General features: G+C 48.3%; 3 protein-coding genes across 3 annotated transcripts in view; 1 reads left to right on the top strand and 2 right to left on the bottom strand.

The window, feature by feature from the left end:
- Positions 1-4,567, bottom strand: part of UBALD2 (UBA like domain containing 2) — a 79,762-nt gene extending 75,195 nt beyond the window's left edge. The window contains 1 exon segment of the mRNA XM_071763908.1: positions 4,563-4,567. The gene's annotated coding sequence lies outside the window, so the exon portion shown is untranslated.
- On the bottom strand, positions 987-4,537 carry GALR2 (galanin receptor 2). The gene is made up of 2 exons (XM_071763907.1): positions 3,653-4,537; positions 987-2,569 (listed from the first exon to the last, which is right to left on the bottom strand). Exons 1-2 carry the CDS (start codon positions 3,991-3,993, stop codon positions 1,789-1,791), a joined length of 1,122 nt encoding a protein of 373 aa, XP_071620008.1. The 5' UTR covers positions 3,994-4,537; the 3' UTR covers positions 987-1,788.
- A 1,651-nt stretch (positions 4,568-6,218) lies between the features above and the next one.
- On the top strand, positions 6,219-21,863 carry SRP68 (signal recognition particle 68). Its single transcript, XM_071763853.1, has 16 exons — positions 6,219-6,404; positions 8,962-9,028; positions 9,382-9,495; positions 10,566-10,761; positions 11,503-11,585; positions 11,809-11,918; positions 12,248-12,330; positions 12,586-12,726; positions 15,994-16,092; positions 16,415-16,479; positions 16,788-16,947; positions 17,635-17,729; positions 17,956-18,085; positions 18,498-18,573; positions 19,077-19,129; positions 19,583-21,863. Exons 1-16 carry the CDS (start codon positions 6,257-6,259, stop codon positions 19,808-19,810), a joined length of 1,848 nt encoding a protein of 615 aa, XP_071619954.1. The 5' UTR covers positions 6,219-6,256; the 3' UTR covers positions 19,811-21,863.
- The last annotated feature ends 354 nt before the right edge of the window (positions 21,864-22,217 follow it).

Genomic DNA, 22,217 nt, shown 5'->3' with positions numbered 1-22,217 from the left:
CCATCTCAGGTTGAGATCTGTGGGTCCAGCTGGATGTGAAGGAAAAACAGGGTGAGATAGAGGGGAGCAGGGTCAGCATCTCCTCTGCCATGATATGAGGGGACAGGGGACATTGCATCCCCAGTCATGCCAGCACAGGGATTCTTGTCCTTGGGCAGAGCAGAGGAGGTGGGACAACATTTCCATCCCCAAGGTCCTTACCTTGGGTGGTAACCATGTCCAGGAGAGGGGCTTTAACACTTCAGTGTGAGGGAACCCAGATCCTGTGGCTCTCAGAGCAGAGGTGGATGAGTACAGGAGGAAAAGAATGTTTTTAGTCATGTTTGTGTGGATGATTGAATGTTCTCCCAGGCTGGGGAGGGCAGAGCAGGGGGGAGAAATGCAGATGTACAGAACTCAGCTGTTTATCCATGCACTCTCTGTGACTTACACCCTGAGTAGTCCTGGGCTAAATACAAGAGTTACTGGTAGGAGGCAGTGGCTGATTTATGGCCCCCTATGTGGGGACAGGAAGATCTGGTTCTAATAACACAGCAGGGGAAAAGAACTGTTTGACAGCCAGAAGCTTCCTGGGGAGGGGTGCAGGGCAGTGTGGTGTGGAGGGGGGGGTTGCCATGGGTCCTGGATAGAAACAGCCTCCTGCAATGTGTCCTGGTCATGGGGAGCTCTGCCATGGGGATCCACCAGGAGGGAAATGTGTACAGGCAGGCTTACCCCTTCTGTAACAGCAGTGTATAGAGACCTGATCTTCATGGGTGCTTGGTCCTGTCAGGGCACAGCTCTGGGCATCACAGGTGACATCTGTGTGTCAGTCTCTTGTGGGTGAGTCCATTAAGAGGAGCACTGTGCCATTTGATGACCCCTCTTGGGCATAACCCCCATCCTCCATCCCCCCCCTGTGTGCACCTTCCCTCATACCAGCAGGTCCCAGCACCTCTCTCTTCCACTGTGGGCTGCAGGGTGTCTCAAGGGAGTGGGACACAGAATGCAGGATGAAGGGTTTTATTGTGGCTGCTCCAGCTCACTGGAGTCCCCCAGCACTTGGACAGCCCTGGCTGGCTGGCATCACCCCATGGCCACAGGGCACCAGTGCTGGTGCTCCACTTTGCTGGTCACTGCAGGGACCTTCCCTGGGCTGAGATGCTGAGCTGTGCCCAAGCTGTCTGAAGGCATTAAAATCCTACCCCTCCACTTGCCCTGGAACCACAACTTCCTATATGAGGGTTACAGTGCTTGTCTCAGCTACAGATGCTGCTTCCAGCTGTGTCCCATCTTGGAGAAACCTTCCCCAAACCCCAGGGAGATGTGAAAGCCCTTCTGGCCCCATCTGTACCAGGAAGGTTTGTCTCCTGGTTTCTCCTCTCCTGGATGTGCCAGTGTGGCTGTGGCCAGGGTTGCCCTGGGACACAAAAGAAACAAGGCTTCCAAAATGTCTCTAAAAGTTCACCCCACTCACTCCAGACAGACACTGCATTGTTTGGAGGGATCAGAGCTTTCAGGAGCTCCAGGTGTAGATGCAACAGGTTGTAAGTCCACCCAAAGGAAGAGGTGATTACATCAGAGTTGATCTGGGACTGATCTCTCAAGTGCTGGGTGAAGACAAATCCTGCCCTTGGATCCTTGGCTGGCCCAAGTCCCTAGCCATCAGCATCACTTCAACAGTTACACATTTGAATGAAAAAAGGGTCTGATTTGATGCTGATTTTCAAAGCAAAATGTAGCCCATCCCCAGGACTCTGACACTGCAGGAGACTTCAAAGCCCTGGGGGTGGGGGGGGAGAAGCTCTGCTAGGTGAGGTTGAAGGTGATGAAGGAGCCATCTGCTTTCTGCCGGTGTCCCACCTGCTCTGCTTCCCCCCAGGGCTGGTTTGGGACCTTGCAGCTGAGGGGGGAGTGGCTGCCCAGGGTCTCACTGAGCTGGGTCACCTCGCTGAGCTCTGCCTCCAGCAGGCTGACCGTGTTGGTCACTTGGGCCACGTGCACTTTGTTGGCTGCTTTCTTGTTCAGGAGGCAGATGAAGATCTTCTTGAAGCCCTTGCGGAAATGTTTGGAGACCAGGGCGTAGACAATGGGGTTGACACAGGAGTTGGAGTAGGAGATGAGGTGTGAGAGGATGCGGAGCACGTAGGTAGCGTGGTTGAGGGGGAAGTACCCGAACCAGACGCAGAGGATGAGGAGGTGATGGGGCAGCCAGGAGAGGCAGAAGAGCACGGCCACGATGATGATCATCCTGGTGACCTTCCTCTTGGCTTTCTTGGACTCTGAGATGTCTTGGAGAGGGTCCACGGATCTCCACAGGTAGCGAATGGTCCGCACGTAGGTGAGGCTGAGGATCAGCACGGGGATGAGGTAGCTGAAGATGAAGGTGCAGATGTCCATGACCTTGCGCTGGGAGATCTCCCAGATGGGGTGGCAGACGGTCAGGTTGGCCAACTGGAACTGCTGGTAGTAGCTGAGGTAAGGGCCTGAGAAGATGAAGGACAGCCCCCAGATGAAACAGATGGCCACCAGGGTGTTCCTGGGTGTCCTCAGCTCCCTGGAGTGCAGGGGGTATCGTATGGCCAAATACCTGCCCAGGAAAGGGAGAGGGACACTGTTACAGGCCTGGGGAGGGCAGGGAGAGCTGTTCCAGGAGCAGAGTGGAGAAAGGGCAAAAGTGATGGATCTGGGCTTTCCAGGGCAATTTGTCCCACAGATTAATCCCTGATGCTTCTAAGGGTCATAGTGGAGGAAGGAGGGTCCTCTCCTCCAACCCTGTCCCATCACCCGCTGGGCTCCCAGATGGGGAAGATGGGGACAGTCCCCTTCTGTCCCTCTTCCTAATCCAGCAGATCCTCACTCAACCATCAGTCTGTCTGCCACGATGGTGGCAGTGGGGACATGAAGGCAGGAGGAGCAAGTCCCCAGGATCCCCAGCCTCCACATTCCTCGTGCTGGCACATGAGATAACACCTCACCCTTCCCAGTTTTGCAATTAGCTGATTCCTTAATTACACCCTGATCTCGGGGCTTGTACAAGCCCACCACTTGCTGGCCACCTCTCTTCCCCCCAGCTCTGGGGAGTGCAGGAGGACAGACAGCCCCCAGGCTGCTGTTACAGAACTTCAGGCTAAAACCCAGCCTGGGATGGTCTCTGGGACAAGGGACACTGCTGGGACACAAGGGGACTTTTTGCTAATGCAAAGGGAGGCTGAGAAAAGCAGTGTCCCAGCTCAAACATCCCAGTGTCTTCTCCTTGAGGTTCACCTGCTTTCCTGTGGGCAGGTTGGAGGGCAGGGTCTCTCTCTCTGGATCCTGGGAAGAGCCAGGGCTGCACAGGATCTGAACTTTGTTTCTCTCTGGTTTTCTATCCTCCCCCCTTCAGCTGCCAGAGTCTGCAGATAAACCCCAGCCCTACAGCTTGGGGATCTAAAGCCTCTTGCAGGTAGGAACTAGGGACGTGGTCCTGAGCCATCCCTCTGCTGCACCCCATCCTTGGTGGGGGTATTTCCTGACACCCAAGAATGGAGAAATCCTTCTGGATTCCCCTGGGAGGTCACAGCCACCAAGGCTTGGCTCCAAGGGACCCTGTCCCCTCTCCTGCCTGGCAGAGGATCCAGAGAGGGGCTGCCTCCAGATACAGGGAGCCCCCAACCCCCATCCCCTTTCCTACCTGTCCAGGGAGACGGTGGCCAGGGTGAAGCTGCTGGCGTACATGGTGAGGTAGATGAAGAAGTGGACAGCCTTGCACATGAAGGGCCCAAACACCCAGCCCTCCAGGGTGTAGATGGTGGCTTGGAAGGGGACGCAGAAGAGGATGAAGCAGAGATCAGCCACCCCCAGGTTGAGGATGAAGAGGTTGGTGGTGTTCTTCACCTGCCCGTTGCGCAGCAGCACGGCCAGGACCAGGCAGTTGCCCACTGTGCCCACGAGGAAGATGAGGAGGTACACCAGTGGGATGATCACTGCCTCGGGCTGCCAGCCCCCCTCAGAGCCCCCCAACGAGCTGTTCATGGCCGGGAGTGGGGATGGATGGGGGTGGGTGAGCAGCACTGGGGGTGCCCGGAGAGAGCAGTGTGGGGGTGCAGGGGAAAAGGGGGGGACACTGAGAGCACACGGAGGAGCACAGCGGGGATGCCCGGGACGAGGGGTGCACTGAGAGCCCCCCAGGGATGCGCAGCAAAGAGGACGTGGGGGAAAAGGGGTGCAGGGAGAGAGCACCGGGGGGGGGCGCGGGACGTGCGGAAGGGGTGCAGGGAGAGACGAATTGGGGTGCAGGGAGGATGCACGGGGAGCCCCGGGGGTCCGCGGGAGGATGCAAGTGAGCCCCAGGGGTGCGGAGGGAGAGGGGTGCAGGGGAGCCGGGTGTCCTTCACCTCCTCCGGGGCGGTGGGGAGCCCGCGGCGGCTCGGCTCGGTTTGGCTCGGTTCGGCTCGGCTCAGCGCTTTCCCTCCCGCTGGAGGAGCCGGGGGGGAGCTCCGGGGGGGAGGCGGCTCCCACCCGTCCCTGCGTATCGCTCCCCGAGCGGCCCCGGGGAGGGGACGGCGACCCCGGTCCCCACCGAGATAAACACAGCCCAGCAGCACCGGGAGGGCGGGCAGGGGGGCTCGGGCTGAGGGGGTGGTAAATAGGGAGGGGTAAAATGTCTTTGCTACAACCCCCCTGGGAATGGGCTGGGGGAGCCGGGCGGAGCACCCCAAAAGGGGTGTCTGGGTGCTTCTCCTTCTTGCTCAGCCCTGCCGGCAGCAGGGGGGGGCTCATCTCCCTGCAGGATCTGCGGGGCTGGTTTCTTCGGAGTGGGGGTCCTCTAGGACTGTGAACGTGTTCGTATTTTCCAGCACGCAGCTAAAGCCTTGCATCAAAATACCCTAAAGGTGAGCTCAGGTTTGCAGGAGAATCTACGGCTCTCCCCAGGGATGGGGGCAGCAGAGTAATTCACTGCAGCGAGGACCTGTCTTTTTCACATCTGTCTTCTTTTTCTGCCTGCGAAACTGTCTGGTTTGGCCTCTGCGGATGGAAGTCTCGGGACTGGCCGGTGAAGCCTCCCAGGACACTTCATCCCGCCCCCAGGCTCCCTTCTTATGTTCCTATGGAGAGAGAATGGACCAATTTCTCCTACAATGAAACCCATTCCACAGCCTCTCACGTCTCTAATGGATGCTCAGATTCAAGCTGTCTGGGAGGGCTGGGGACACTCACAGCCCTGTGACATTGCCACCGCAGGACACAGAGCCCTTCAGAAGCTGCCCCAGCTCCCTGTGCCCTCAAACACTCCCAGCAAAGCACTAGGATTTGGGTTTTGTAACACTGGGGGTTCCCAGGCAGCTGGCAGAGACATCAGGTCTACCCAGGACCACTCTGACTTTTTTTTCCTAAATCCAGTGCAAACCTACCCTGTTGCAGCTTGAAGCCATTCTCTCTTCTGTTGCTAATTACCTGTGAGAAGACCTCATGGGGAAGAACCTTTTCCTAATGTCTAATATGAATCTACCCACCTCTAGTTTTAATCCATTCTCCCAAGTCCCCATTAATCCATTCCTACCACTACCTCACACCCTAAAAAGTCCCTCCCCGGATTTCTTGTAGCCCCCTTCAGATACTGGAAGGCCACAATAAGTTCTCCTTGGATCCTTCTCCTCTCCAATCTGAATAATCCCAATTCTCTCAGTCTGTCCTCACAGGAGAGGTGCTCCAGCCCTCTGAGCATCCCCCTGGCCCTTCTCTGGGCACACTCCAGCAAATCCCTGTTTTTATTGTAAAAGGGGCTCCAGAACTGGACTCAGTACTCCAGGTGGGGTCTCACGAGAGTGGAACAGAGGGAGAGCAACAAAAATCTGCAGCATGAGGACTGGGCTTTGTTATCCTGTGAGCTTTCGAGTCCAGACGAGGGAAGGAGAGCTCTGAAACCAGAGGTGACAACAGCTGAGCCCTGGGTTTTGGGGTGTTCGAGGCTTTTGAGCAAGTCCCGCTTTTCAGGGGAACGGAGGGGGTGAAGGTGCCCCCTGATCCCGGGAGGTGACTGAGGGGATGCTTTGGGGACAGGAGGAGGGGAAGCCGCCAGGAGAGTGCAGGGTGCAAGGGTGGGAGGTCCCGAGCCATCCCGGAATGGACCCAACACACGGACCGGGACCGGGACCCGCCCAGCCCCGCTCCCGGCGGGACCCTCCCCGGGTCCTCCCCTATCCCGTCTGCCCCCGCGGCGGCCGCGCTGGCCATGGCCTCTGCTCCTCCCCCGGCCCATGATGCACCGCGGCGGCGGCGGCGGCCCGGGCAGAAGATGGCGGCGGAGCGGCAGGGGAGCGGCGGGCGCGGAGGGGCGGGAAGCGGCGGAGGAGGTGGCGGAGGCGGCACGGAGGAGAACAAGGAGAACGAGAGACCGGCGGTGCCGCAGGCCGGCAGCCTCGGCGACAGCCTGGGCCTGGAGAGCATCCTGCGCCGCGGCGGGGGCGGGGGGGGGGACGTGGCAGGCCCGGCCCCGTGGGTGTGGGGGGGGAGGTGGCGGCTGCGGAGCGGGGGGGCTCGGAGGCCGCGGGCGGGCACGGGCGGCTCCGCTTCTCGGTGGGGAAGGGTCGAGCCGAGCGGCGGAGCCTCCCCTGTCCCTGCTCAGAGGTGGCGGGGCCGCGCTGCCCCCTGCTTCGTTCTCTGAGCCCCGAAAACGGGACCTCGGCGGTGCCTGAGCGTGTCGGGAGAACCCGCTCCGTCCCTGGCGGGGAGGGGTTTGGTTTAGATGGACCGGGGCGGTCCGTTTGGTGTCTCGGAATTAGGGATTTATCCTTTGCAGCTTCTCTTTCCGAACCGCCTGACAGCTGTTGTCAGCCTTCAAAGCAGAACTCTGCCCTGGGCTGTGCGCTTGAGATAGGAGCAGGCTGGCGGTAATAATCATCGTCTTCTGGCGGTAATAATAACGCTTGAAGCGGGCAGTAGTGGATAAAATAAATCCTAATAGATACCTCGAGGTGGTAGATTGGCTCCTCCAGATTTAGCAGTTCTGAAATCTGAGGGGGCACTGAAAGCTCCTCAGGTTTTTGTGTGTGAAACCAGCCCAGCTGCACAGCTGGGATAGAGCTGAGTTTTTTTCTTCTGAGGAAGAGAGAAACCAGAGTGAGCTGAGGTTGTGGTTTTCCATTTAGCTTGTGGCAGGTGCTGTAAAGTTAATAACTGTTGAGTAAGATGGAGCCGTGGTAATTGTCCATGTAATGTTAGGAACCCTGAGCTCTGAATTCAGGGAATACCTGCAGAGGATCAAAGCCAGTGTGAAAAAAAAGTCTGAAGTAGACAGCAGGGACAAGGAGTGCTCTGTTGAGATGTTGGTTTGACTTGTTTGTCCTACAAATGCAAATGGGTTCAGTAGAACAACTGTTGATGCAGGGGTTTAATACTTAAATTAAAGAGACTTTCTTGTAGGTGTAATTCCAAGAAAATGCCATTTTAAATTTCAAAGTCTAGTTGGTTTTTCTCTAGCTGTAGTAGTTGTGGGGTTTTTTGATGGAGTCGTGACATCTGATTTGGGTTTTATGGTTGTTTTTTTTTAAAGCATCTGGGTAAAGCTTGGGAAGGGAAATTTTGGGATAGAAATACGTGTGGCACTGAGATTTCTTGTTTCTGATGGAGATTTTATTTATTTCACAAAATAATCTGAGTTATAAACCTGATTAATAGCATCAGCAGATTTCCTAGGATGTGGCAGGATTTTATTTGGTAGCATAACTAAGTGAATAAAATGAGTGCAGGGTGCACAGAAACCAGTAAATAGGCTGGATGGGAATCATGGGGTGCTTGTTACAACAGGCTGCAGTAAGGCTGGAAATGTGTTGGAAAACTGAGTAGAAAATAAGCCCCAGAATACTTCCCAAAAGCTCTTTTTGTGAGGTCCTCTATTCCAAAACCAGTTTCCTTGTGGAAGCTGTGTCAGGAAGGCAGCAGTGATTCTGCTCAGTGTATTTCTGCCCTTTTCCTCAGGGATGGGCTGGTTAAGGGCAGGAAAGCTGCTTCCCATTTCAGTTGTGCCAAGGAAACTGTGTCACAAGTGTGCTGGAGGAGCACAGGTAGGACAAGCAGTGGTGTTACCCTCAGTGTGCCTGTGGGAGCAGCTTCTTATCCTGAAACAAGCTCTGGTAACAGCAAAGCTGTGGGTGTCTGGGAGAGGTGTTTGTGGGACATCTTAACCCTGACCTGGGTGCCAGCTGTAAAGCTCTGAAGTGAGTGGTGGAGTCATGAGGTCTTTAAGGAGGTTCTGTCAGGAACAGCGTGGCCAGCAGGTCCAGGGAAGGGATTCTGCCCCTGTGCTCAGCCCTGGGGAGGCCACAGCTTGAGTCCTGTGTCCAGTTCTGGGCCCCTCAGCTCAGGAAGGAGATTGAGGTGCTGGAGCAGGTCCAGAGAAGAGCAAGGAGGCTGTGAAGGGATCCAGCACAAGTCCTGTGAGGAAGGGCTGAGGGAGCCGGGGGTGTTGAGGCTGGAGAAGAGGAGGCTCAGGGGAGACCTCATCACTCTCTACAACTCCCTGAAAGGAGGTTGGAGCCAGGGGGGGGTTGGGCTCTTTTCCCAGGCAACTCTCAGCAAGACAAGAGGGCACAAGAGGTCTCAAGTTGTGCCAGGGGAGGTTTAGGTTGGACATTAGAAAGAATTTCTTTCTGGAGAGGGTGATCAGGCATTGGAATGGGCTGCCCAGGGAAGGGGTGGATTCTCCATCCCTGGAGATATTTCAAAAGAGCCTGGATGTGGCACTCAGTGCCATGGGCTGGGAACCACGGGGGGAGTGGAGCAAGGGTTGGACTTGATGAGCTCTGAGGTCCCTTCCAACCCAGCCAATTCTAGGATTCTGTGACCATCAGTTCTCTCATGGTTGTTCTTCAGGGCTTTTGGGAGCCTCACTGTGGGCTCTGTGCTTGTTCAGTGGAACCTCTGGAGTTCCCTTGTGCTGGGGTGGAATGTTGGGAGGCTGGTACCAGACTGTTCCTCCATCTGCCTTAACACACATCCCAGTCCTTCAGATCGTCAAGGAGTCTCAGCAGCAGCACGGGCTGAGGCACGGGGACTTCCAGAGGTACAGGTGAGTAAACAGCAGGGAAGGGGTGTCCTGGGGTTACTGCTGGCACTTGGCTTACTGCATTTAAAATGTTAACCCACTGTGGCAGCTAACAAGTGATCTGCTGAGTCAGCCCCCCTGGACAGGTTGTTTCCTCTAAAGAAATCTGATTTTTCATGCTCGGGAATTCTTTTGTGTCTTCTGGCCTTGCTTGTGTTCTGGTCACCAATGGTTTACAGGAAGTTTCTGAGCTACTTCTTCCCCTGTGGCATATCTAGAGTTCTTAGTTGGTGAAATTTTGCCTGCCACAGGCCTTTTCTGGGTGTAGAGAGCAGTAAACAGAAAGCAGGTTGTGATGGTGATTGTTGTTTCTGCAGGGGTTATTGCTCCCGGAGGCTGCGGCGGCTCCGAAAAACTCTCAACTTCAAGATGGGAAACAGACACAAGTTCACTGGGAAGAAAGTAACAGAAGAGATTCTCTCAGACAACAGGTACAGCTGCTGGATGGAATTGAGCACACAGTGTATTAGGGATTAGTTTCAGTCTTTTTTTTTCATGTGGGTGTGATGGAAAACTTTTGTACAACAGACTCTGAAATACTTCTTTTCAGAGGTGTTTGTTGTTAAGAATAAAAGATGAAAGCTGCAGGGGGAATGGGTGCTACTCATGTCCTGCTTCCACCATGTGAACAAGTAGGAAAAGAGAGAACAGCAACAGCCATTTTTTTGTCTTCCCTTGTAGTTGCTGAAGTGTTTTTGTTCATAATCAGTAAATTATTTTGGTGTTTAAGAGGAAATGCTTATTCAGATCTGTTGCAGGGTAACCAGGTGAATGCTGATAATGTAAAAGGTGTTGTCGGAAAGGTTGTGATTGAAGATACAGTTCCTTCCCTTTGAACATAAATATTGACTTGCAAGTTTTCCATAGATTGTCAGAATTTGGCAGAATGCTTGTCTGATAGAACATGTGGAAAACACCAAGGCCTTGGGCTTATTTACCAGCTTGTAGAAAAACTTGAAATGTCTGCTGCCAGGTCTTCTCTTGTGGGGAAAAGAAAATGTTCTGCTGTCCTCAGCTGTGCCATGGAGAAGCCAGATGGTTTATAGCATTAGCTGGTGGGAAACCAGCCATGGTTACCCCTACTGAAGAGCCACCTAAAACATAAAAACATAAAACACCTAAAAACATAAATCCCTTCTCCTCCCAGTGTCTGTGATGCTAAAGGAAGATACCAGATCTCTTCCTCAGCTGGGTCACTTTGTCAGAGTGCTTCCAAAGAATGTTTATCAATATGGTGATAGGTGCTTTATATATAGATATAAATGATATAAATATAAATGTACTTTTCATGATAAATACATTAGAAAACAGGAATAACATGACTTTGTGTGCTTGGAATGTTAAGAAATTAAAAGCATCCACCTCTTACCAACCAGGCTGAACTTTTCTCGCCCGACTTTGCAGCTCGCGTGGCAAAGCAGCAGTGCTGATGTGGTAAGACCCACAGACGTGTTGTTATTTTTCTCATTAATCTTAATTAATTTCCCTCTGCCCTGTGTAGGTATTTGCTGCTGATCCTGATGGATGCAGAGAGAGCCTGGAGCTATGCCATGCAGCTGAAACAAGAAGCAAACACCGAGCCCCGCAAACGATTTCACCTCCTGTCCCGGCTGCGCAAAGCTGTGAAACACGCTGAGGAGCTGGAGAGGCTGTGTGAGAGCAACAGAGTGGATGCCAAAACAAAGCTGGAAGCTCAGGTAACCACCAGTGCTGTCATCTTGCTTTGCAGCAAAAAGCTGAACAAGAAACCTGTTCAGGTTTTGGGGGAGATTATTCCTCTCCTAGTGGTAGTAATTCAAAACGGGCTGGGTCTCAAACTGGCTGATGTCTCCCTCTGAGTAGCTTGGACTGTTAGTTCAGCTGCCAAGGTGAAGACCTGCTGATTAGAAGTTGATTAAGTGTATCAAATGATTGTCCTTTGAAGAGCAATACATTTAATAAAAGTAAAAAGAACGAGAGAGGCTAAGATGATGCAACACAGCTTAAGAAACTATGTTAGCAATTTTTAAATGTCCCAAAGTAGCCATCTAGAGCACAAGGCTTGTGGCTTTGCTTTCTGCAACACAAAGAACAACTGTATTGTGACACCAGACTCTTTGAACAAGGGGCTGCACTTGTACTTGGTTTATTAAAAACACCTTTTTGTAACTTATTGCTGGAAAAAAACCCCAAAAACATTCTGTGACATCAGTGGGCCTTGTTGATTGCATAACAAGCAAGAAACATCTTTGCTTTTATCTCCTTAGAAATCCAGCAGTGAGGGTTAAAACCAAAAAGGTAGGTGGCTGGCAACCTGTCATCCCAATCAGCCATCTTCTCTGGGAAGACCAAAGGAAAAGGGCAAGGCTTAGTCACCTGCTGTAGGCATTTTGTACTCAAGGGTGTACAAACCAGGCTGTTGGTCTCAGGGAATTAATGTGCCCTTGCCCTGTTTGCAGGCATACATGGCTTACCTCACAGGAATGCTTCGTTTTGAGCACCAGGAGTGGAAGGCAGCAATGGAGGCTTTCAACAAATGCAAGTGAGTCCCCCCCACTTCACCAGCTTCATGTAGTAAAGAGCAGTGGATCAGTCTAATAAATTTATGTACTGGGTGCACAGCACCTCCCTGGTTGTTAATTGTGTGTTTTAGTAGGAGCAAGAAGAAACAGCATCTTCCAGAGTAGAGACACAAACTTTTTCCTTAAAATAGCATCTCATAGAAGGACACATGCTGCAGTCTTAGTATTTATTCCTTGCTGTAGGACCATCTATGAGAAACTGGCCAATGCCTTCACAGAGGAGCAGGCTGTGCTGTACAACCAGCGTGTGGAAGAGATCTCACCCAACATCCGCTACTGTGCCTACAATATTGGTAAGGAAAGGGGGTGCCCAACAGCCAGCAAAGAGCAAGGCAGGAGAGGAGTGTTAACCTGACAGCTAAATGCTGGTTTGGACCAATTCTGCACCCATTGTGGGTTGGTTTAGTGTGGGGAAATCTGGTTTTGCAACAGTGCATGTGGTTTCGTGTAACAAGGCAAAATACCAGTTTGTAGTAGTTTGCTTATGAAGTCAGAATGAAATTGCAAATTTATCCCCTTTGTCCCTGAAGTGCTAGTGTAAAATCTGTTGGTTAGCATATCTGCATTCATATAATTCATGAACTCAGATGGAAAGGTGATCTTGGTTTGTTCATTCTCTCAGGTGACCAGTCTGCAATGAATGAGTTGATGCAGATGAGACTGAGGTCTGGTGGTACTGAAGGTCTTCTTGCAGAAAAACTGGAGGTAACTTGTTAGTGCTTCAAGTTGAAACATTTGTTACCACTCCTTTGAGCACAAATATTGCTGCAGCACACCATTCAAGACCCAAAACCTACCTGAAGAGAGCAAACAAGCCTGAGCTCTGTGGGAAATCACACTTTCCCCCAAATCCCTTTGATTTTGAAACAGTCAAGTCTAATGTCAATTTGAAAGGGTCAGTTTTGGATAATACAAGAGCTACAGAAGTTGAAGCTCCTAAGTTCAGTCTGTTCTCTCCAGGCACTGATTACCCAAACCCGAGCAAAGCAAGCAGCCACGATGAGTGAGGTGGAGTGGAGAGGAAGAACTGTCCCAGTGAAGATAGACAAAGTGAGGATCTTCCTGCTGGGGCTGGCTGACAACGAAGCAGCCATTGCTCAGGTAACCAAAAGCCATTTCTGGTGCTGCTGTTTTAACTCTCCTCTTTCCTTCAGTGTGCAAGATAAGATGTGGTACCTGGATGAAAAGCTTTTGAATAATCTTCTTCCCAAATTTGGGGTTGGGACACTAAAAGTGAGAATATTGACTGTAACTCAAAGCTGAAGTATTAGTTGGAGATTGCTTACACAATCTACCAAGTGGTGATCTGGGAGTATATGTTCTGAGTATTATTGCTTTTTTTAGTACTCTTTGGTGCCCCAAAATGCCTCTTTTCAGTGGCAGGGGAATACAAATCATTATTTTTCAGTCACTTGGAAATTAAGGTTACAATCTTAAGAGTAACTTGTTTTGAATTCATGCCCTAATTTATTTGTCATCCTCCAAAGCTCCAATTTCAGAGCAATTGGAAGGAAAACCATAGGTTATCAATTGTGCTTTTTCAGTAACAAAGCAATTTGCCAGGTGAAGCAGGTGCTGTGAGATTTATAGCAAAATCCTGAAAAGCAGGAAGAGGTTTATTGAATGTCAGGATGCAAATCCATTTCAGATCCATCAGTTCTGAAACACTTGGCACAAACACAGTGGCACAGGCTGTGCATGGCTTCAGTATTGCAGCCAGGTTTTCCATCTGGGGCACTTTGCTTGGAAATGGTGCCCAGGTGGTGTGTTCTGCTTCCCAGTGCACCTTTGCTGTTTGCAAAGGCAGTGATAGGATGTTTGGTAATGATTGTTGCCACAAAAGATGGGCTTTTTGTAGCCAAAATCCAAACCCATTTATCAGCTGGGGGGGAATAAGCACGAGATGTAGAAATTTAAATGATAAAATGAAAACCCTGCAAAGGTGTAAGGCAAGCAGGCAAGAGCAGGAAATGGTGTTAAGAAGAGAGTAAGATAAACAGGATATGGCTGGATAGGAAACATCAGTGTTAACCAGTCTTGTCTGATGCTGAGTTTATTTCTGTAGGCAGTGCATTAGTGTGACCAGCAGGTGGAAGTGCAGCTTAGGGTTCAATACTCCCTCATTTAATTGCCATCCTGCCAGGCCAACACCTTTCCAGTTGTCCTCTTCGGGCCAAAAAACCTGTGGCAGAACAGTGAATTTGTTTTCTTTGTGTTCCTTGGGAACTCTTGACTAAACAGAGGAGTTTTGATCACAACTTTAGATCACAACTAGTGATGCTGAGAGGGCAGCAGCAGTATTTATATTCCCAGAGGTCTGAAACTTGGCCTTTTGAAAGCAGTTCTGCAGTTGCTGTGTCAGCTGTGAGGGGCAGTCCCTGCACTGTGGTTCCTGGGATCCTTGGCACCTTTCTGTGAGTCCTCACTAAGTTGAAACCCTAACATAGCATCATTGCTCTTCAGGGTTTGATTAGAAGCAAACAGGAATGTGTGTTTTGTGTAAAAATGGAGATTCTCAGAGCAATTGTACCATTGCATTCAGGGGCTTTTTGGTAACTGGAGAAACAGAACAAATAAGCCAAATTGGGATATGAATCCAAGTTTAGAATTCCTCATGTCAGCCCTTTTGTAGACTTTAATGCATGACTTTAAGGACTAACCAGGCAGAAGTGAGAAGGGCAGAGTGATTAAAGTATGTGCTCCTATCTGGTGTTGCCTCAAAGATCCTGTGGTCTTTTCTGATCAGTAGGACTGTAGCAAAAATACATAGTAGTAACTTCCAGAGATGATACACAGTGTTTTAGAACAAAGGAAAAAAAATATAAGTGAGTACTCACAGAGTTTCAGAAGTGGGTTTGGTGGGGTCAGTTCTCTTGATCCCTTTAAGATGAACCTGTGCTGTTCTGTCAGGACAGTTGGGTCTCCAGCCATAGCACTTGTATCTTAGTTTTATGATCTGTTATCTTGAAAATGATCTGATACCTCCCAAATCAGAACATGTGTATTTATGCATAGAATCAGCTTCACCTGAGGACTTTTTGCTTAGAAAGGAAAGCTTGAGTTTCATTACATGGCCCAACCCTTTCTCTGTTTGTGCTTGACTGATGATCTAGCTGGGTCTGTTTTCATTTTTGTGCATACAGTGAAATTGCTCTGCTTCTCTGGGTGAGGTTGAGAATGCTGTCAGACTTGTCTCCTGTTATTCTCAGTACTTAGTCCCACCTTAAAAATTCTTCCAGCAAATCTTAAGGAAAAAAAAAAAAACCAACAAAACCAAACAAACCACCAAACCCAAAAAACTGCTTTAATCTCAGGTCAAGATACCTGAGGCTTTGTGAGGGAGTAAAAATAACATTACTTAATGGGTTTGCAAAGCAGTGGAGAGGCAGAGAATGTAAAACTTTACAGAAGATAAAGGAGTGATCATGGTTTTAGCCAGTTTATTCATTTGGGCAGCTGCAAATTGGTTGCAGCAAAGCTCACCTTATGCTCTTACATGACATGGAAGTGATATAACATGGTGTTGATGCACTTCAGTCCCTCCTTTGATTGCTGAGGTTGGGGTTTGTTTCTGGGCAGTTTTCTCTTAATGAATCAGAGTCCTGTGAACCCCACCTGGGTCTTCTTCTCAGTCACCTGAGTGGAAGCTGAGTTTGGCTTTGAGTGCACTTTCATTGGGTGCATGATATTTCAGCCCATTTAGCAGAGATGGGGCTTCAACTTGTTTTTTAGAATTTGCTTTCAAATTTTGGTTTTGAGGCAGGAGGCCAAAAGCTGCTTTGTTTTTTGACACAAAAAACCTTTTTCTGCTGACGGCAGGAAAGCATCCGTCACTCCTCTACAAAAATACAGGGTTACTTGGAAAAAAATGCTTCAAACAAGCAAATTATTGCCTCTATGAGCATTACTCGAGTGGGAGGGTAGAAAAGATAATCATCTACATGTTCTTACCACATCAGAAAAGTTAAATCAGCATAACAAGAGCAGTCTGCATTGGGAGTTTGCCAGCTCAGTAATGCTCAGCTCTCCTGCTTTTGCTGGGCCTTTCCCACAGTGCAGTCCAACCTCACCTGTTTCTCAGAGCAATGCTGGTGCCATCCTGGCAGGGAGTTGCTGGGGAGGGAGTTGTTGCAGGGATGAGGAGCAGAGCTGGGAGTGCTTCAGTGCTGCTGAATTCTCAGTGCTCACCACGTTCCCTGCAGTCTCTGGCAGTTTTGCCCCAGAACCTGCTGTTGGAGTTCTAGCTACCCATGGATCTTAAAGCCATAACCTAGGAGAAAGTTAAACAGCCTCCTGAGTTAATTCTTGCATCATGGGAAGCAAAATACAGGAGTTCCTAAGTCTGTCTTCCCTTTCCTTTGCTCTTAGGCAGAAAATGAGGAAACAAAGGAACGTTTGTTTGAATCTTTACTCAGTGAGTGTAGAGACGCCATTCAGGCTGTTCGGGAAGATCTGAAACCAGACCAGGTAAGCAGCAGGCATCAGGCCTTCTACATTCAACAGTGGAGCATTTTTTGGGGACTGGTTTTTCATTGTTCAGCTTCCTTAACAGTAAAAGGGACTGGGATTCTTTAATAAAAAATTGTGTAAGAGTCTGTCACCCATGGTTTTATTCTCTTCAGAACTGGAGAAGGTAAATAGCAATGTAGAAGCCTTCATTCTTTCTCCTGGAGGAAGTCTGTTATAACTTCCCTAGTTTACCCAAACTTGGGGTTGTTTCTGATGTTTTTCTTCCCTTGGCTGCCAGTTTGAACTAAATCATACAGTGTTTTTTCCCCAATTTCTGCAGAAGCAGCGGGAACACTCTCTGGAAAATGATTCTGGGAAGGTGTCCAACATTCAGTACTTACACAGGTAATGGGCAAACATTGCTGCCTGTACTAGTGTGAAGTAGCCAACATTTTATTTTAGCTTGATTTTCTTTCACGGGGTTTTTGTTCTGGCCTTCTCAGATCTCAGAGGGCAGCTGTATGGATAAGGATCTTAGGGCAGCTTGGAAAACATTTCACTCAAGGCTCTTTGCTGACCTTTCAGATGTTTTTTTCTCCCCTCGGCTTAGGCGGGAGGGAGGCGGTTTTTTTTTTTTCGGAACAGAGAGTAACGTCTGAGTAGTTTTGACAGCCTGCTAATGGAATTTTATCATTTATCTTTTATCTTTCTAGTTATTTGACTTACATCAAGCTGTCAACAGCCATCAAACGCAACGAGAGCATGGCCAAGTCTCTGCAGAAGGCTCTGCTGCAGCAGCAGCGCTCAGAGGAGGATGGGAAGCGCACGCCGCGGCCTCAGGACCTGATCCGTCTGTACGATATCATTTTGCAGGTAATGCTGGGGCAAGAAGCCTGGTTCTTCATGCAGACTGGAGAACTTGGGTGCAAAAAAGTGACTGTAGAAAACACAGCGGTGCAAGTGAACTGTCTGTGGAGCCTGAGGAGCAGCTGAGTGCCCACAGTTGCCTTGCTGAAGGTGTTCAACAGCTGCATGAAACAAAAACCCCTTTCTAGTTGTGAACAGAAAATGCTGCTTGAATGGGTGTCCTTGGCTGCACACTCTTAATGCACTTTTAAAGTAGTTTTTCTGACTGTTAGATGCAGCCCTCTGCTAGCTGCCTTAGTTTCTGCTGCAGAGAAATTAGCAGCTAAAAGTGCTTAATGTATGTGTTCTTCATAAGCAGTTTCTCAATTTCTTGCATAATTTTTCTATTAACTGTGAGAGCCTGCAGCTGAGGCAGTTGTGAATGGGAAAGGGAAATGCCTGATGGAATAATTACTTCGTGTGAAATCTAAAGAGTCTTTGTCCTTAATTCCTGTTTGTGTCAGGAAATCTGCCCTGGGGGCAAATTTCAGTGAGTGTCCTTCACAAGGTTAGCATACTGAAAATTAGAAAACTGGAAGCTCTTTCCATGGGAGTGTATTGTTGACTTTTAAAAGGGGCAGCTTTCTCTTACTTCAGCAGATTCCAGAGGAAAAAAAATACCTGCATTTGTCACTCTGACTTTCTTTTGCACAGAACCTCGTGGAGCTGACACAGCTTCCTGGCCTAGAAGAGGACAAGAACTTCCAAAAAGAGATTGGATTGAAGACTCTTGTGTACAAAGCTTACAGGTGACTGTGAAACAGTCAGGTGCAGGCATTGCATCTTCAAAGGTTGTTACTGCAAAGCTCTTGGTGCTGCACAGGACTTGGCAGTTTTCCCTGCTTTTTTGTTAAATACAGACTGGATGCTAAGGGGAAATTAATCAGTGCTACTTAGTAAAACCTTTTATCAATCATTTAGTTGGCAAAAGGTATGGATAACAACGTGCCAAGGCTCCTCTCTTTGTTGTTGCAGGTGTTTCTTCATTGCACAGTCCTATGTCCTGGTAAAGAAATGGAGTGAAGCTCTTGTTTTATATGAACGAGTGCTGAAATATGCCCGGGAAGTTCAGTCAGGAGCTGGAGCTTATAGGAACAGCTTGAAGGTAGGAACCCAATCCTGTGTATAGAAGGGAGCTGAAGTTGATGAAAAAGCTGTGTCCTGGTAGCTCTTGTGCTAGGCCATTCCAATTCAAGTCTGATCTTTAAGTAGGGAGAAGAGTAATACAAGTGTGACTTCCTGACACATTATATTAGAGATTTTCTAGTGGCATGGAAATGCTTCAGCTGACCACATGCTTTGGAGGAGAGGCAAGCACTGTAACAATTCACAGCTTCTTCTCACTTCTGCATTTTCTGTTACACAACTTTTGTAGTGCCTGAAGGACTGTACTGTAGTTTTTTTTCTGTGAAGCCCTGTCAGCACTAGGACTTAGTTTTTTACTTTGTCAGGTTTTACCTTTGCCCCAGCTCTTAAGCTGACACATTTCAGACTCTCAATTTTCTTTTATGACCTAGGAGCTGCCAGATGTACAAGATCTGATCACTCAAGTCAATGCAGAGAAATATTCCTTGCAAGCAGCAGCTATATTAGGTGAGTTGCACAATTACACTGGAGTTCTAACATCTCTGGAACAATGTCCCTGCAGCTATTTCATTCCTCTCATTTCTGAGATACCAAATATTTTTCCACTTCACTCTGATTTATGTAGGCTTTGGAAAATGTTTCCCTCCTCCCAGTTCTGGCTTTTTTGAGCTGTGTGTAGTGCAGCTAAATAACCAATGACAAGACATTGGGCATCTTGTTCCCTACCCAGAGATGAGAAAGTGCTTCATGAGGATGTGCACTTGATTTGGTAACTTGTTTTTTGTTAAGGAAAAGCTCTCTGTCACTGAAGAGTGGTGGTAACTGTGGATGAGTATGTGTGATCCCCTCTTAGTCTAGGAAGCAAGTTGATTCTACTGAAAATACTGTCTTGCATACCCCAGAAAGCAAGATTCATAACTAAGCTTAGGGGACAGCAGACTCCTGAGATGGTCTTACTGTACATCAAGATCTGTCCTATCATTCCTACCACTTTTTCTTTAATTTTGCAGATGCAAATGATACTCATGAGACTGAGTCTCCATCTCAGGTCAAGGATGGCAAGGTAAGAGCTGAATGCTCTGGCAGATTCCAGTACTGTTCTTAATGAGTATTAATTTCAGTCTGTTAGCTGTGTGTCTCTTAGAACTGCAGGAATGTTTGGCTGATGGGAGTTTGGTCAGGACTGGTGTACTTAAGGAGTTTTCATTAGGCTTGTTTTCCTTCTGCAAGTCCTGAGAGTGAGTGGCTGACAGGGTGGGGTTCTTTGAGTAGAAAGTAGGTAGCTGCTTTCTAGTTTGTTTTTTTTTAATTTAACTTTCTCCCTGCACATCGGAAGTTTTTCCAGAGATCTAGCAGTGATGTTTTGACAGGGATTTGAATCATTTTCAAGGACCAAAAAGGTCACGTAAGAGATTTAGCTGCTTTTGTGTCAGTTGTTGGTTAATCCTCTGTTTGACCCTTGTCAGCTTGGGTTTGATGTGTGTTTAATCTGTGTTTCTGCACTGCTCTCTTTCAGCCACTCTCGGAACGGTTTGAGACGTTCTGTCTGGATCCTTCTCTTGTCAGCAAACAAGTCAGCCTCGTGCACTTCCCTCCAGGCTTCCAGCCCATTCCATGCAAACCCTTGTTCTTTGACCTGGCCCTTAATCATGTTGCTTTCCCACCTCTGGAGGACAAGGTGGAGCAGAAGGCCAAGAGTGGCCTCACAGGATATATCAAGGGCATCTTTGGATTCAAAAGTTAACCAGGACCCCCTGAGGAACAGAGGTTTTATTCTGTATTGAAGGAAAAGCTCCAAGAGGTTTTAGGACACAAATACCTGCACCTGAAACCTACAGAGGGAAGTTTTACCATCTTCTTCTCTGTGTTCTGTGTATATGTCTGTGCACTTACATTCTCACCCAGTGTATTGAAGACAAACAATCTGTTCAGAAATGCACATGCACTATAAATAGCTGAAAATAATCTGGAGCACAGAGAAAATTCCATTCTGCTTGGAGAAGTTGGAACTTGCTTGTGACCAGTGTTCAGAGTTGGTATGCATCTACTTACCATGGACCAGAGCATAGGTATAATCTGATCCCTCCCCCTGCCCCATTATTTGACATTTTGGTATTTTGGTCTAGAAACCTGGGTGTGATGTGGAAGCAGAGGCCAAAGTAGATGCAGAACTAAACCAGCAAGGTGAACTTAACCAGCTGCCTACACAAAGGCTATGAAACAGTAGCCATGGGGGCTAACTTCTCCTTCCCTTTTGACTCCCAGAAGTCTCTTGTCTTTTTTTAAAAAATGTAACATTCAGAAATGACAAAATGGAGCCTCTTTCCTCATCGATTAAGGATGGCAAATACCAAATGTTAATGGTTACCCCAGTTGTGGTGGAGTATGACCTGAATTTGTACTCTGGGCCAACAGGATCCTTCTTTATTGATACACATTTTGTTAAGTACCTGAATACAGTATAGAACCTATTCCTACAAGGCTTTTCCTGGGAAACTGGCTTCATGGGTGGCTTTAGAAATAGCAACTTGCTCTTCATGGGAAGTTGGGTGTCTCAGTGTTTTGTCTCTGATCTAAAACTTGCCTGAAAACAAGATCATCTTTTCCTGGTGTTCATCTGTTGCTTCTTTTTTTTTCCTCATGCTTGGACACTGGATAGGCCTGAAATGAGGAACAAGCAACAGGAGAACAGGAAGTTCTTGAGTAGTAGATTTTCTGTGCCATGCCATACAGCTTCCTTTTTTATAAAGCACCCAGGTGCTATGGTGACAGGCACTTCAAAATGCGGGTAATTTCATTACCATAATCACTGAAACAGGAAAAAAAAACAACAGCACATGAGCAGAACTGTTCCTAAATAAAATATTTGGAAGTTTCCACCAGCAATGTTTGGATTTTCACTGGGTCTCTAGCTGGAAGGTGAAACAGCAGCTGATTCTGGCTGCCTTAACTCTTCTGCACTGGTTGTCTTGAATTTGTCTCTCTTTTTAGGCATTGGAGTTAACAGGGATGGAAACAGAAGAACTGTTTTAAGTGATCAGATTGTTGTTGTCATGGGAATTTTCCATGCAAGGTGCATGTCAGATGAATGGGGGTGGGAATTAACAATTCCCATTATTTTAATGTGAATGTTTACTTCTTTGTTCCAAGTTGATCTGCTTTCTGAGTTCTCAAAGTACAAAGCAGCTTTCAAGAGGACTCTGCTCAGGAAGAGGTAAGAGAGAGATGACCTTGTTTGTGTTGCATTTTTGCAACATGGAAACGAAGTGGGAGTTTCTGGTATTCTGGCTAGTTCTGTGTGCCCCTGGATGCCTGGGGGATTTTACAAGAGAAAGGGAAAGTGCAGCTGAAAGAAATGTGGAAAACTATTCATCAGATGACAATTTCTAGAAAATGTGAATGGCATTTTTCTTCCCCATAAAGCCTGTTTCCTTTTAGACAAGGAAAAGTCATGTAATCAGTAAGCAGTGCAGGTATCAGCTGGTCAGTCTGCTTCATGGTACCTCTTCCTGCATACATTCATCTGAGCTTCTCTCTCCTTTTCAGCTTTTATATCAAATCCCTCTGAGAACTGTTGTGTTTGGTTTGCAAGCCAAACTCCTTTCTGCTTTCCTGCCACAAATCTACCTGGTGCCTGGATTGATTCCAGTGAAACTTGTACTGCAGCCACTGGCTAATCAGTTACTGTTACAAACAGCTAAGAGCAATCGACCTCTTTATGTTAAACATCTTTTGAAAGATAACTGATTAGTTGAACGCAGATAAGAAATCTGAAAAGAATAAAGTTTTATTCCTGACCTGTGAGGCGTGCAGTTTATGCTGAGCAGTGAGAACACCAAGGACTCTTTGCCTCCAGAGCATTCAGAGGATCAAGGTCACATCATCACCTGGGGCTACTTAACCCCTGGAGAATGGCCACTTAGTTCAGAGGAGGATCTGCTGCCTGAAGGCTCAGATAACAAATTATGCACCCTTGGCAGAGGTAAATTGGCTGATTTGTTTTGATGTGATGTTAATGACAAGTGAGTTGAGTGGGGTTTGTAAGTCCTGATGTGATTTAAATGGCATGGAAGGCACTGGTGAAGCACTAGGAAAAAATGTTAAATGTTCAAAAAAAAAAAAGGGGGGGGGAATAAAAAGAAAGTACTGGT

Source organism: Heliangelus exortis, chromosome 20 (assembly GCF_036169615.1).
Source record: "Heliangelus exortis chromosome 20, bHelExo1.hap1, whole genome shotgun sequence".
Taxonomy (NCBI): Eukaryota; Metazoa; Chordata; class Aves; order Apodiformes; family Trochilidae; genus Heliangelus; species Heliangelus exortis.
This window is presented reverse-complemented; position numbering and strand designations above follow the sequence as displayed.